The sequence below is a fragment of the Sus scrofa genome, unplaced genomic scaffold, assembly GCF_000003025.6.
Source record: "Sus scrofa isolate TJ Tabasco breed Duroc unplaced genomic scaffold, Sscrofa11.1 Contig2158, whole genome shotgun sequence".
Lineage (NCBI taxonomy): Eukaryota > Metazoa > Chordata > Mammalia > Artiodactyla > Suidae > Sus > Sus scrofa.
In genome coordinates, this window is record NW_018085035.1 from 13,090 (window position 1) to 25,360 (window position 12,271).

At 46.3% G+C, this 12,271-nt stretch overlaps 1 protein-coding gene across 1 annotated transcript; it reads right to left on the reverse strand.

Moving 5' to 3' along the window:
- Positions 1 to 796: 796 nt before the first annotated feature.
- LOC110258481 (nuclear envelope pore membrane protein POM 121C-like) lies at positions 797 to 8,292 on the reverse strand. Its single transcript, XM_021081744.1, is given in 9 exon segments — positions 797 to 1,821; positions 1,883 to 2,402; positions 2,405 to 2,754; positions 2,757 to 2,901; positions 2,903 to 3,097; positions 3,099 to 3,871; positions 3,874 to 4,090; positions 4,093 to 4,364; positions 8,238 to 8,292. Coding segments are annotated over 9 exon segments (3,546 nt in total). The 3' UTR covers positions 797 to 802.
- Between the last annotated feature and the right edge of the window lie 3,979 nt (positions 8,293 to 12,271).

Consider the following 12,271-nt stretch of genomic DNA (forward strand, 5'->3'; position numbering starts at 1 on the left):
GTGGGCATCCTGCCTGTTCCAAGAGCTTCCCTCTCCCAGAGTGACAGGTCACCCCTCCATCTGCCAGGCTAACTGTCCTGAGCCACCAAGCTCGTGGGGGCCAAACTGGCAGAGAGGGTTGGCGATGAAACAGAGGCTCCGACTTGAGGAGCAGCACCCACTGGGGTATCCAAGGCAAAGCTAGACTCAGGATCATTTCAAAAGGAATTGATCCTGCAAGCAGTCGGTGACGGATAAAGCAGCAGGAATGGAGACCCTGAGTCCTCTAATGGGACAAGATGGGGAGACGCACCTTGCATAGCCAAGCCAAGCAAGGTAAAGCTATAGGGATAAGCGCTTCCCCCAAGCCCATCAAATGCATATCAGAGATGCAAGGGGTGAGGTCTCTACCTGCCACTCTCCAGCAGACCTGGCTCTCAGGGAAACGCTGGCAAGGGAGCTGCCTCACTAAGCGTATATACCACGCGAGCCTCAGGGAAGGAAGCAGGCGATATGTTCAGCTGTTTCTTCAGTTCTCGCCAGCCTCACCAGTGCAACTGTTCAAGTAAGGTCACAGGCTTCGGCCCGGCCACCCTTCCTGCCTTCCCATCCCCCCAGAGGCCTTGGCCTTCTGCTTCCTGCAAGACAGGGAGCAGCCTCTGCACCTGCCACTCCTCCTCCCCGCCCCATGGCTGAAGCCGGACTGGTTCAGAGATCTCAGCTTCATGGAACTAGAAGGTGAGAGGCTCTTTCTGGCAGGTGCCAAGGTCCAGTTGTTGGCAGGAGGGGTAAAGGGGAGTGGGAGGGGGGTAAGGGCCAGGGGCTACTTCTTGCTAGTGTGCTGCCTCCGGGCCTGTAGCTGTTGCCAAGCCCCTGGGGGCTTGGGTCCCGCACCAATGGAAAAGGAAGGTCCTTTTCTAACAAAGCCCTGGATGGGTGTTGAGGACGCCCCAAAGGAGAGGCTGCTGCCTGATGTGCCCACCCCAGGGCCAGGGGTGCTCTGACCAAAGGTGGGCGTGGAGGCGCCTCCAAACACAGGTTGGCTCTCTGCAGTGCAGGCCACATTGAGGCCAAAGGATGTGTTCTGGCTGGGTGCACCCAGGCTCTTCTGACTCAAGCCTCCCACAAAAGGAGTCGTGCTGCCAGCGGTCCCACTCTGTCCTGCTCCGGAGCCAAAGGCTCCTGAGGCAGAGCTGGTGCCTGGCGAAGCCACACTGAGCCCAAAGCCTCTGCTGCCAGACGGTGGGGCTGCCCATCCCCCAAATGTGAAGGGAGATGGTGTCGTGCTACTGGAGCGACTGGCCCCACTGCCGGTGGTCTGGGCTGTAGCTCCAAAGCCAGAGGTGGTGGCTGCACCAAAGGAGAAAACGGCTGCGGTGCTGCCAAAGGCTGGCTGGGGGCCGGCAAGGGTGCCCGAGGCAGAGGCTGTGGCTTTCAGGCCACCAAGAGTGGACTGTGTGGTGCTGCCAAAGGCTGGCTGGGCTGTGGCTGGAGTGGCAGTCGGGGCGGGGGCTGCAGAGTTTCCCAACGTGAAGGAGCTGCACAAGCTGGGGACAAGGGATGGCTTGGCAGCCCACTGCTGCTGCCCATCAGTGGCCCCAAACCTGGGCTGGACGTTGGATCCTGGCTTGGCACTTGAGCCAAAGGGAACGCTGATGGCTGGGCTGGGGGTGCTACTGAATGTCAGCGTGGCCTGGCTGGTGGTGGCTGGGGAAGAGGCTGGAAGGCTGCTGCCCAAATCACTAAAGCCAGCAGTGCTAGCGCTGCTGCTGCTGCTGCTGCTGCTGCTGCTGCTGGCCACTGCCTGAGGGGCACCGGGAAGGGACTGGCCAAAGCTGGTGACTGCACTTGAAGGAGGCATGGTGGGAGGCTTACCAAGCTGGACTATGGAGCTGGAACCCACAGCTGGGTTTGTGAAGCTGCCACCAGAGGCAGAGGGAGTCCCAAAGAGGACGGGCTGGGAGGTGGAAGCGGTGGGTGCTAGTCACGCTGCTCAGGGTGCTGGTCATGCTGCTCACACGGAAGCTGAACACGGGCTTCAGAGCAGAGTCTACGGAGGTGCCAGCTGTGGTCGCAGCAGCCACTGCAGAGGTGGCACGGGTCTGGCCAGGGAAGAGAGGGGCGCTCATAGCACCGGCTGGAGGAGCTGCCTGCTTGAAGAAGGGAGTTACTATGGGCACGGATGCAGGGGCCTCCCTGGTGTGAAAGCCAGGTTTAAAAGTGCGGGACGGGCTGCGGGTACTTGCGGGGAGGGCTGAGCTGGAAGATGTGGTGGCTGGGACCTTGGAAGGGCTAGAGGGCAAGGGGCCCTCGTTCTTGCTTTTAGGAGGGGGCCAAAAAATGGGATCGAGCACGGGAGATGGTGAAGACACAGCAGGAGCTGCAGAGGCAGGAGGCTTAGCAGGTGAGGTGCCCAGCATTCCACAAGGAATGTTCTGCTTGGGAGGGGGAGGGGGGCCGACAAGGCTTGGGAGTTGGCAGACGTCTCAGCCTCAGGGGCTGGAGGTGACTTGGTGTCAGTGACTGGTCCTGTGGAAGAAGCGGGGGTAAGGGTGCCGCCACAGAAAACGGCTGTAGGTTTGCAGTCCGAGGAGGTGCCCGCAAGAGGCCCTGACTGTGAAGAGCCAAGAGGGGCCAGAGGGCCGGGTGTCTTCGGAGGCGAATGGGCCACAGGGCTTGCCATGCCAGCAGACATGGGGGGCGATGGTAGGCCTGGGGAATCCTGCTGCTTCTTCAAGCTCTTCAACAGTGGGCTAGGGCTTGGGGCTGGGAGGAGGTTTCGGTGGCAGGAGTCCCAGCAGTAGGCAGGCTGAAAGAGACCGGAGGCTGACTGGTAGGTGGGTTCTCAGGGACAGCGCTCAAGGCAGTATCAGTCTTATCCTCCAAGATCTCGCTGAACCATTGTGACAAAGCTTTCTTTTCCCAAGTCTAAGTCTTCCGCAGTGACTGAATACCCAAGCTGGGGAGGTGGAGGCAAGGTCAGCTGCTCCCCTCGCCAGGACCGCAGCAGCTGCACCTTCCGCTTACGCTGCCCTGAGCTGCCAGGTGTTGGTGGAGAACTCCACGAGTTCTCTTTCTCCCTTGTGGTGGTATCGGCAACTTCTGCTCCCCGGGACTCCCTTGTCTGTTGTGAATGCAGTTGAAGAAGCCGAATGATGAGAAAGTTCCTCTTCTCTTATTTCCTTTGCTGGCCTCGCTAGAGCCTGGGAGCAGGACGAAGCTGGCCTGGAGAAGGGGGATGACCTAGGACCACTCCTCTTCCGCAGCTGAGAGAGACCTCCAGTAGAACTGTAAGAACTGGTGATGGCATTGCGCCTGGAGATGGGCACGCCGCCTGAGTACGTGCTGGTCAAGGAGCTCAGAGAAGAGGTGCGTGACCTCTTATTTAAGTGGGCATCTGAGCTCTGGGGACTGAGACCTCTCTTCAGAGACCCAGGCTTAGGCACAAAAGAGGCAGGGATTCCATTGGCCGCCAGCGGCTCAAATGCTGAATGTCCACGTCCACTGCTGTCCTGGCGCCTTCTCTTTTCTTCGGGGCCATCAGCCAGTATTTGGTCTTCCTCCTTCACCGTCCTTTTCTTCCTCGCTCTGAGGGCACTCAGCACAGTCTCCTTTGCACATGGGTCTGGGGCACTAGCTGATGGGGAGGACACGGTTGAGCTGCTACTCTGCTCTGATAGCGGGGGACGAATCCACTTGCTATCCGGAGGAGCAATCCTCACTCTCACTGGGCTGCACACCACTTTGGAATTGCGAGCAGAGAGCACAGTCTTCCTGTGACAACTATTCCAGCACACCGTGGGAAGGACCCCCAGCGAGGCATAGTGGGCCTGCTGGATTGGGTATCTCCTTCGAGGTGTTATTACAAACCGATGTGCTACAGGGCCACAACCCGGAGGGCCGTCCTCCTAGAGGGTCGGGGAAGAGGAGTGGGTAGGGAGGGGTGAGTATGAACCCCGGGGGTATGGCCTGATGGAGCTGGCGGCGGCGGCGTGGGGCGGGTGGGCGGGCGGCGGCCAGGCCTCTCCCGCAGGTCCCTGGCCTCCGAGGTGGAGGCAGGCTGCGGGGGGGCGGGCTTGCCTAGGTAGTTGCCCATGAGGAACAGATGAGCGCGGGTCCAAGTCCTTGGAAGAGGCGCGGAGGCTCTAGGAGACTTCCGTTTACTGCTGACTACGCCGGAGGCAAGGTGAGCAGTGTTCCATGGCAGCGCGCGTTCCGAACCAGCGAGGTTCGGAAGGCGCGTGAACCTCGGGGCTCGCGGCGCAGGCCCCACCAGACCGCGGTCGCACCCACAGCTAGCCAGGCCAGCGTAACCGCCACCCCCGCGGGCACCAAGTACAGCACGAGGCCCAGCAGCCACAGGCCCAGCAGCGCTGCCCCTGCCCCTGGCAGCACCAGCCCACAGACCTAAGGTCCCTAACACTAGCTATCAACCTCCGCTCCACAGGTTGCCTCCTGCAGTCACCACAGCTGCTGCAGACACCGCGACTACGCAAGCAAGGGTAGCCCCAGAATAAATAATAATAACAAACAGTCAAAAATAAAACCCCCAAAACAAATGTGCATGCGCCAGATATACTTGAGTGAAAATAATCACATAGGTAAGATACAGACACATATACCTATATCATAAAAATGCTTGGAGAATGTCAACCTTAGGATAATGCTACACAGGCAGGGGATGAGGCTATCGATGAAGACAAAAGGGGAACCTCAGTGGGATGTACTGTACTTGATTGTACAACACTTTCCAAATCTGAAATAGACCTAAGTAACATGTTACGACATGTTAAACATAATCTCCATATGATGAATGATTCATCATCTTTGTATTTTTATCTACGGTTGAAATAATGAGAAAGTGGAGAAACATGTACTACATGTCTGTATGTTAAAATGTTTAGAGGATTCAGAAAAGAACACAAATAAAACACTATATTTACATAGATAGACAGGTAAATAGTCTAATATATTCGACCAAAATAATAGTCTTTGGTGCCCCACAGTTTTAAAACTTCCAAAGGACCCATTACTTGTTCCCTCATTTGACTACATGACTTGTAATCATTCAGATGATTCCATCTGAATGGTTAAAAAGAAACCAAATGAGGTCATCTCATTCGAATGTAAATTAGTACAGCCATGGTGGAAAGCAGCATGGAGATTCCTCAAAAAGTTAAAGAAAAAAAAAAAAAATACCATAGGATACAGCAATTTCAAACTGAAGGAAATGAAATCAGTACTTCAAAATGATATCTGCACTCCCATGTTCACTGCAGGAACATTCACCGTAACCAATATAAGAAAACCAGGTAAGTGCCCAACAACAGATGAATGGATAACAAATGTGTGTGTGTGTGTGTGTGTGTGTGTGTGTGTGTGTGTGTATTATCCAGCCTTAAATGCCCAAGAGATCCGGCCACTTGCAGCAAAACAGATGAACCTGGAAGACCTGCTAAATCACATAAACCAAACACAAAAAAGATAGAATGATCTCACTCATTTATAGGATCCAAAAGTTGAATACATAGAAGCAAAGACTAGAACAGAGCTCACCAGGGGCAGAGAGGTGGGAGAAATGAGCATATGTTGGCCAAAGGACACACACTGCACCTATGTAGGAAAAATTAAGCTCGAGCGCCAAAGCAGAGTATGGTAACTATAAATTAGACCAAATGGTCCTAACAGGCATACATAGATATTTCTACGCAACAGAACAACAAACACTCTTCTCAAGTGCACAGAGCACATTCTTTAGGATAGATCATATCATGAGCCACATCATGTTAAACTTTCACAAATTTTAAAAGATTTAAAACTATAGCAACTTGTTCACCCATGATGGATAAGACACTAAAAAACAACAAGAGGAATGCTGGAAAGTTTACAAACATACGGAAACTAAACAACACAACTCGGAACTACCAATGGGTCAAATAAGAAATCCAAAGATTTACAACAAAATAACCTCCAAACAAATGAAAACAGAAACACAATATACCAAAACATAGAGGATGCTACAAAAGCAGTTCCTACAAGGAATTTTATATTGATACAAGCAAATGTTAAGAAGAAAACATCTTGGGGTTCCCGTCATGGAACAGTGGATACAAATCCGACTAGGAACCATGAGTTTGCACGTTCGATCCCAGGCCTCACTCAGTGGGTTAAGGATCCCATGGTGCCCTGAGCCATGGCATAGGTCACAGATATGGCTCGGATCTGTCATTGCTTTGGCTGTGGTGTAGGCTGGCAGCTATAGCTCCGACTGGACCCCTAGCCTTGGAGACTCCATATGCTGAGGGGGTGGCCCTAAAAAGTTTTGTTTTGTTTTGCTTTGTTTTTTTATGTAAGAAAGAAGAAAGAAAGAAAAAAATCTCCATTAAATACCTGAACATTTCAATTCTTTGAAGTTGCTTTCAAGGAATCAGAAACAGGAACAAGCTAAGCCCAAGCTTAGAAAGGAAGGAAGGAAATATAAAAGATCAACATGGGAAAAAATGAAATAGAACGAGATGGCCATAACCAACCAACCAGTCAAACAACAACAACAACAACAACAAAAGCAATAAAAGAACTGTTTGGAAAGATAAATATAATGACTACTCATCTCTCAAATATGGCATGAATGAACCTATATATTAAAGAGAAACACTCTCAAAGACACATGGAACAGACTTGTGGTTGCCAAGGGGGTTGTGGGGAGGGAGTGGAATACTTGGGGAGTTTGGGGTTGGGAAATGCAAACTACTACATTTAGGATGGATAAGCAATGAGGTCCTATGGATAGCACAGGGAATTATATCCAGTCTCTTGGGATAGAACATGATGGAAGAGAGTATGAAAAAAAGAATGCATATGTGTATATATGTGTATGGGTGTGTGTGTGTATACACTATGCTGTATAGAAAAAACTGACACAATGTTATAAATCAACTATGATTTTAAAAAAACTTTAGACTAAGAAAAAGAGAGAAATTCAAAAAAATTAGAAATGAAAGAGGAGACGCTAGAGAAAAACATATGCTAAAGACATAGTGCACTATAGGCAAAAAAGACATTTAGAAGTAGTCTTTAGAGAAAATCTTCCCGATCCTTGTGAAAAGTGTTGCTACCACTTTTGTTAGACACACCTCCCACCTTAACCCACTCCAAACCAGCTCCATGGTCCTGCCTAAGGCGTTGATACTATTTGGAAGTGACCATGGAAAAATCAATGTCCATGAATGCTGTTTAAAAAAAAAATAACAAAGAACTGAGTTGAAAATAAAACATTTGACAAAATCGAGCACTGATTTATGATGAAAATCCGCCATAAACTAAACCTAGAGATATGAAAATATGTGGAACAGAATATGGGAAAGCTAGAGTTAAAATCATATTTAATGATGCGAGGCCAAATAACTTTATCCTTAAGATCAGGAAAAAGACCTTACCACTCTTACCACTTCCACTCAGCATTGTACTGGAGCATCTCACAGCGCAACATGTTAAGGGGAAAATTAATAAATGGAACATTAACTAGGAAAGAATAAAATCTGCCTTTATCCCCAGATTGTAGGACTTTAAAGAAGAGGAGAGCTATTTAACCCATTCTAATCTATTCCATAATGGTTGGGGCAGGGCTTCTGATCATAAAACATTTTGTGTGTGTGTGTGTGTGTGTGTGTGTGTCTTTTTGCTGTTTCCTGGGCCACTCCCGCGGCATATGGAGGTTCCCAGGCTAGGGGTCAAATTGGAGCTATAGCCTCCAGCCTATGCCAGAGCCATAGCAACGTGGGATCCGAGTCACATCTGCAACCTACACCAAGGCTCACGGCAACGTGGGATCGTTAACCCACTGAGCAAGGGCAGGGACTGAACCCGCAACCTCATGGGTCCTAGTCAGATTGGTTAACTACTGCGCCACGACGGGAACTCCTGATCATAAACCATTTTCTAAAGGAAAGAACACCTGAGCTTAAGAGCAAACTATACAGACCATTGATTCAGACCTAGAGGATGTTTAAAAGAGAAACTTTTAAGGTAGCAATAAAGGGAACTACTCATTTTGGGGGGTTCACTAAAGTAGTCAACTCTTGCGTGTACAGCAGCCTACAAGATGTACATGTCAGTAGCTTGAAGTTCTACACAGACCACTCATCTGGGCTAGTCTTAATAATATGCCCAGCTGTAATAAATCTGCATGACGGCATTTAGGAGTTTCTCAATGAAATTCAAATTTATATATTTCATGAGTCTCCAAAAGCCATCAAAACCGTTTAATGAATGGACCACTACGGCCTTGTTGAACTTGGAAGATTTGTGCGTCATGGTTGATGTGAATTAGCCGTGGGTTTTACTTCCATAAGCCACCGCTTCCACCCCTTCATTCTTCTGTATATCATCTGATAGCAACCTTTTTGGCTACTGTACTTGTTTTATCTAAAACAGAGTTAGCAGTTCTCTTGGGGAAAGACTTTATCACTATTCTGATCTTCAAGAATAAAATACACATAGACATTTGCGTTATTTTCAAGAACGACCCAAAAGTTGACTTCTCTGTTGCATCTTTCTAGGCCTCTGGTCAGAATTAATCTTACTCTTTCCCACATTCATATTTCACAACATTTTCTGAAAAACGGTCTCTTTACCTCTACAGAGTTTGTATCTCATGACTCATCAGGAAAATAGATGTCTTCATTAAGTTGAACTGCAGGAGCATTAGAGACTAGGTTTCAGGTGGATTAACTGTTCAACTCAGTGTTCTCTATAGAGCAAGATCACAAGGGCTCTACATTGATCACTTGCTGTAATACCACAGTGAACTGACCACCAGGGTTCAATTAGGGACTGCCTCACTCTACCTAACAAATCAGGGCTTATAATTTCTAATATACGGCACCACCCTAACAATTCACTGAATGCTTGCTTCTTCAGAGTCAAATGTCAAGTGTTTTTGCCAAACTAGTTTAATATATACATATATATTCTTCAAATACAAAGTTATCGATCAGCTAATTTACCTATCTACGATCATTCTTCTCTCCCTTTTGCTCATGTCTTCCCACTGTGAGAGTGTTGGAATAAAGGAAGAAAGCAAGGAAAATGTGGGTGACCTTCGACTACTTATGGCAATCTAGTACATGTCTCTGTATGTATCATAGAAGCAATGAAGCACGGATCTAAAGATAAGTAACCAATCGGTTCTTATAAATCACAAAGATATTAAATGTAAGTGGAATAATTATGTAGATATGATATATAAAGAGCATGGATTTTAATGTTGACAGAGCAAAAATGTCCTTTTACTACCTCAGTATGCCTTAATCTAACATATATATTATAGAGGAATATACGCTCAATTTAGGAACTTTATAAAATACTGAAAAGTGTAACAGTCCCTCGAAATAACCACAGTAAGACAAATCCATAATGATACCACTAAAGGTAACAGCATTAACGAGATGGAGGTGTGGAGGTGTTCGTAAAATTTTTGCAGATTTGATTCTATAAATGGTACTAAGCACTGGAATTCATTCAGGTCTTTTATTTTTTGGCTGTGTATTTTACTGGGCTAGTCATTTAACCCCTAACGATTTAGGGCTTAGTTTCTACTGGTAAAATACATGTTTTAAAATGTGGCATGATGCGTAAATCAATGAGGTAATCTGTGTAAAAGCTTAGCTTCTATAGCTAGGATAGGGAAAATGGGTGAAAGTAGCAAAAAATTCTTGTGATGACAAATTCGATCCTAGAGGGGCAAAGCTGGACAAAGTACGTTATAAACAAAACACACAGAATTGTGGCCCTAAGCAAAAAGCAAAGGCACAGATTATCTATATAATAACTACTTTATGCAGTTGAAATCTTTGGAAAGGATTTAGAATCAGTTAAATTATATTGGAAAGTAGGGTTGAGCAGGAAAAAAAAAAAAACGCTTTAGCCATTTAGAAAATCTTTCATTTCCAAAAACCAGACAAAGATAATACCAAAAAAGAAAACTATCGGCCAGTATCTTTGATGGACATAGATGCAAAAAATTCTCAACAAAATCTTAGCCAACCAAATCCAACAACACATCCAAAAAAGTACACACCATGACCAGCAGGGTACATCCCAGGTTCACAAGGATGGTTTCAACATACGCAAATCAATCAACGTCATACACCACATTAACAAACGATGTCAAAAATCATACATCATCTCAACAGATGCAGAAAAAGCATTTGACAAAGTCCAACATCCATTCATCAATCAAGACCCTCACCAAAGTGGGTGTAGAGGGAATATTCCTGAACATAATCAAACCCATTTTATGACAACCCCCACACAAATATAATATCTCAATGGGGAAAAGCCGAAAGCCTTCTCACTCAAATCTGCAACAAGACACGGATGCCCACTCTCACCAACTGCGACTCAACACAGTTTTGGAAGTCCTAGCCACAGCAATTAGACAAACAAAAGAAATAAAAGGCATCCAATATAGGAAGAGAAGAGATCAAACTGTCACTGGATGCAGACGACATGATATATACATGAAAACCCTAAGGACTCAACCCAGAAACTACTTGCACTGATAAAGAAATTCCAGCAAAGTGGCAGGATGTAAGATTAACATTCAGAAATCAGCCACTTTTCCGTATACCCAGCAATGAAATATTAGAAAAGGTGTCACAGACATGTTTCCTTGAAAACTCCAATTCTTGTCCTTCTTTACTTTATCCCAGTCTTTGTCTTATTTTATCCATCTTCCTTCTTGGAAAAAACAGTCACAGTGCTGGTAAATGACTTAGCTTAAGAACAAATACCAAAAAGGCATAAGTGTGACTTAAGCTTAAGAAATGTTATGTGCATAGAGGTCAGAGTAAGAGCTTAACCCTTTAATACCTAAGTGGCTTTTTAAATAGTAAAAGAACTTATATATAGTAAACAAAGCCCTATATCCTCCACCCAGAGCACTCCTCAATTGATCTCATCTAAAGAGCACAATAAAGGCAGTGTGGTTTCTTGAGGCATGGGGCTCTTGGTCCCTGAGACCTTGAGTCCCCTGGCCCCCCTTTACTTAAGATAAATGTCTCTGTGTCTTCTTTTATGTTAATTATTTTTCCTTATGTTCCCAGCACCCGTTCTTCCAGCCCCATCTGCTGAGCTGTCCCCAGGAAAAAAGAAATACCAGGAATACAAAAAATACAATACCTTTTAAAATTGCACCTCACAAAAATCAAATACCTCGGAATACACCTGACCAAAGAGGTAAAGGACCTATATGCCAAGACCTATAAAACTTCAATCAAAGAAATCAAACAAGTGTAAAGAAATAGAAAGATATTCCATGTTCATGGACTGAAAATCAATATTGTAAAATGGCCATGCTACCCAAGCAATCTACAGATTCAATGCTATCCCTATCAAATTACCCATGACATTTTTCACAGAACTACAACAAACAATCCAAACATTTAGATGAACCACAAAAGACCCAGAATCACCAAAGCAATCCGGAGAAACAAAAACCAAGCGGGAGGCATACCATTCCCAGACTTCAAGAAATATTACAAAGCCACAGTCAGCAAAACAGTGTGGGTACTGGTGTCAAAACGGACAGACAGAACCAAGGAACAGAATAGAGAACGCGGAAATAAACCCTGACAACCTATGGTCAATTAAGCTTTGGCAAGGAGGCAAGAACATAAAATGGGAAAAGAAAGTCTATTCAGCAAGCATGGCTGGGAAACCTGGACACCTGCATGCAAAGCAATCAAACTAGAACACACCCTGCACAAAAATAAACCCCAAATGGCTGAAAGACTTAAATATAAGACAGGACACTATCAAACTCCTAGAAGAGAACACAGGCAAAACACTCTCTGTCATCAGCACCATGAATATTTTCTCAGGTCAGTCTCCCAAAGCAATAGAAATAAGAGCAAAAGTAAACCCATGGGACCTCATCAAACTGAAAAGCTTTTGCACAGCAAAGGAAACCCAAAAGAAACAAAAAGACAACTTACAGAATGGGAAGAAAACAGTTTCAAATGAATGCATCCGACAAGGGCTTAATCTCTAGAATATATAAGCAGCTTATACACCCTCAACAGGCAAAAAAGCCAATCAATCAATGGAAAAATGGGCAAAAGACCTGAATAGACATTTCTCCAAGGAAGATATACAGATGGCCAGCAAACACATGAAAAAATGCTCCACATCGGCTGATTATAAGAGAAATGCAAATCAAAACTACCATGAGATACCACCTCACACCAGTCACAATGGCCCTCATTCATAAGCCCACAAATAACAAGTGCTG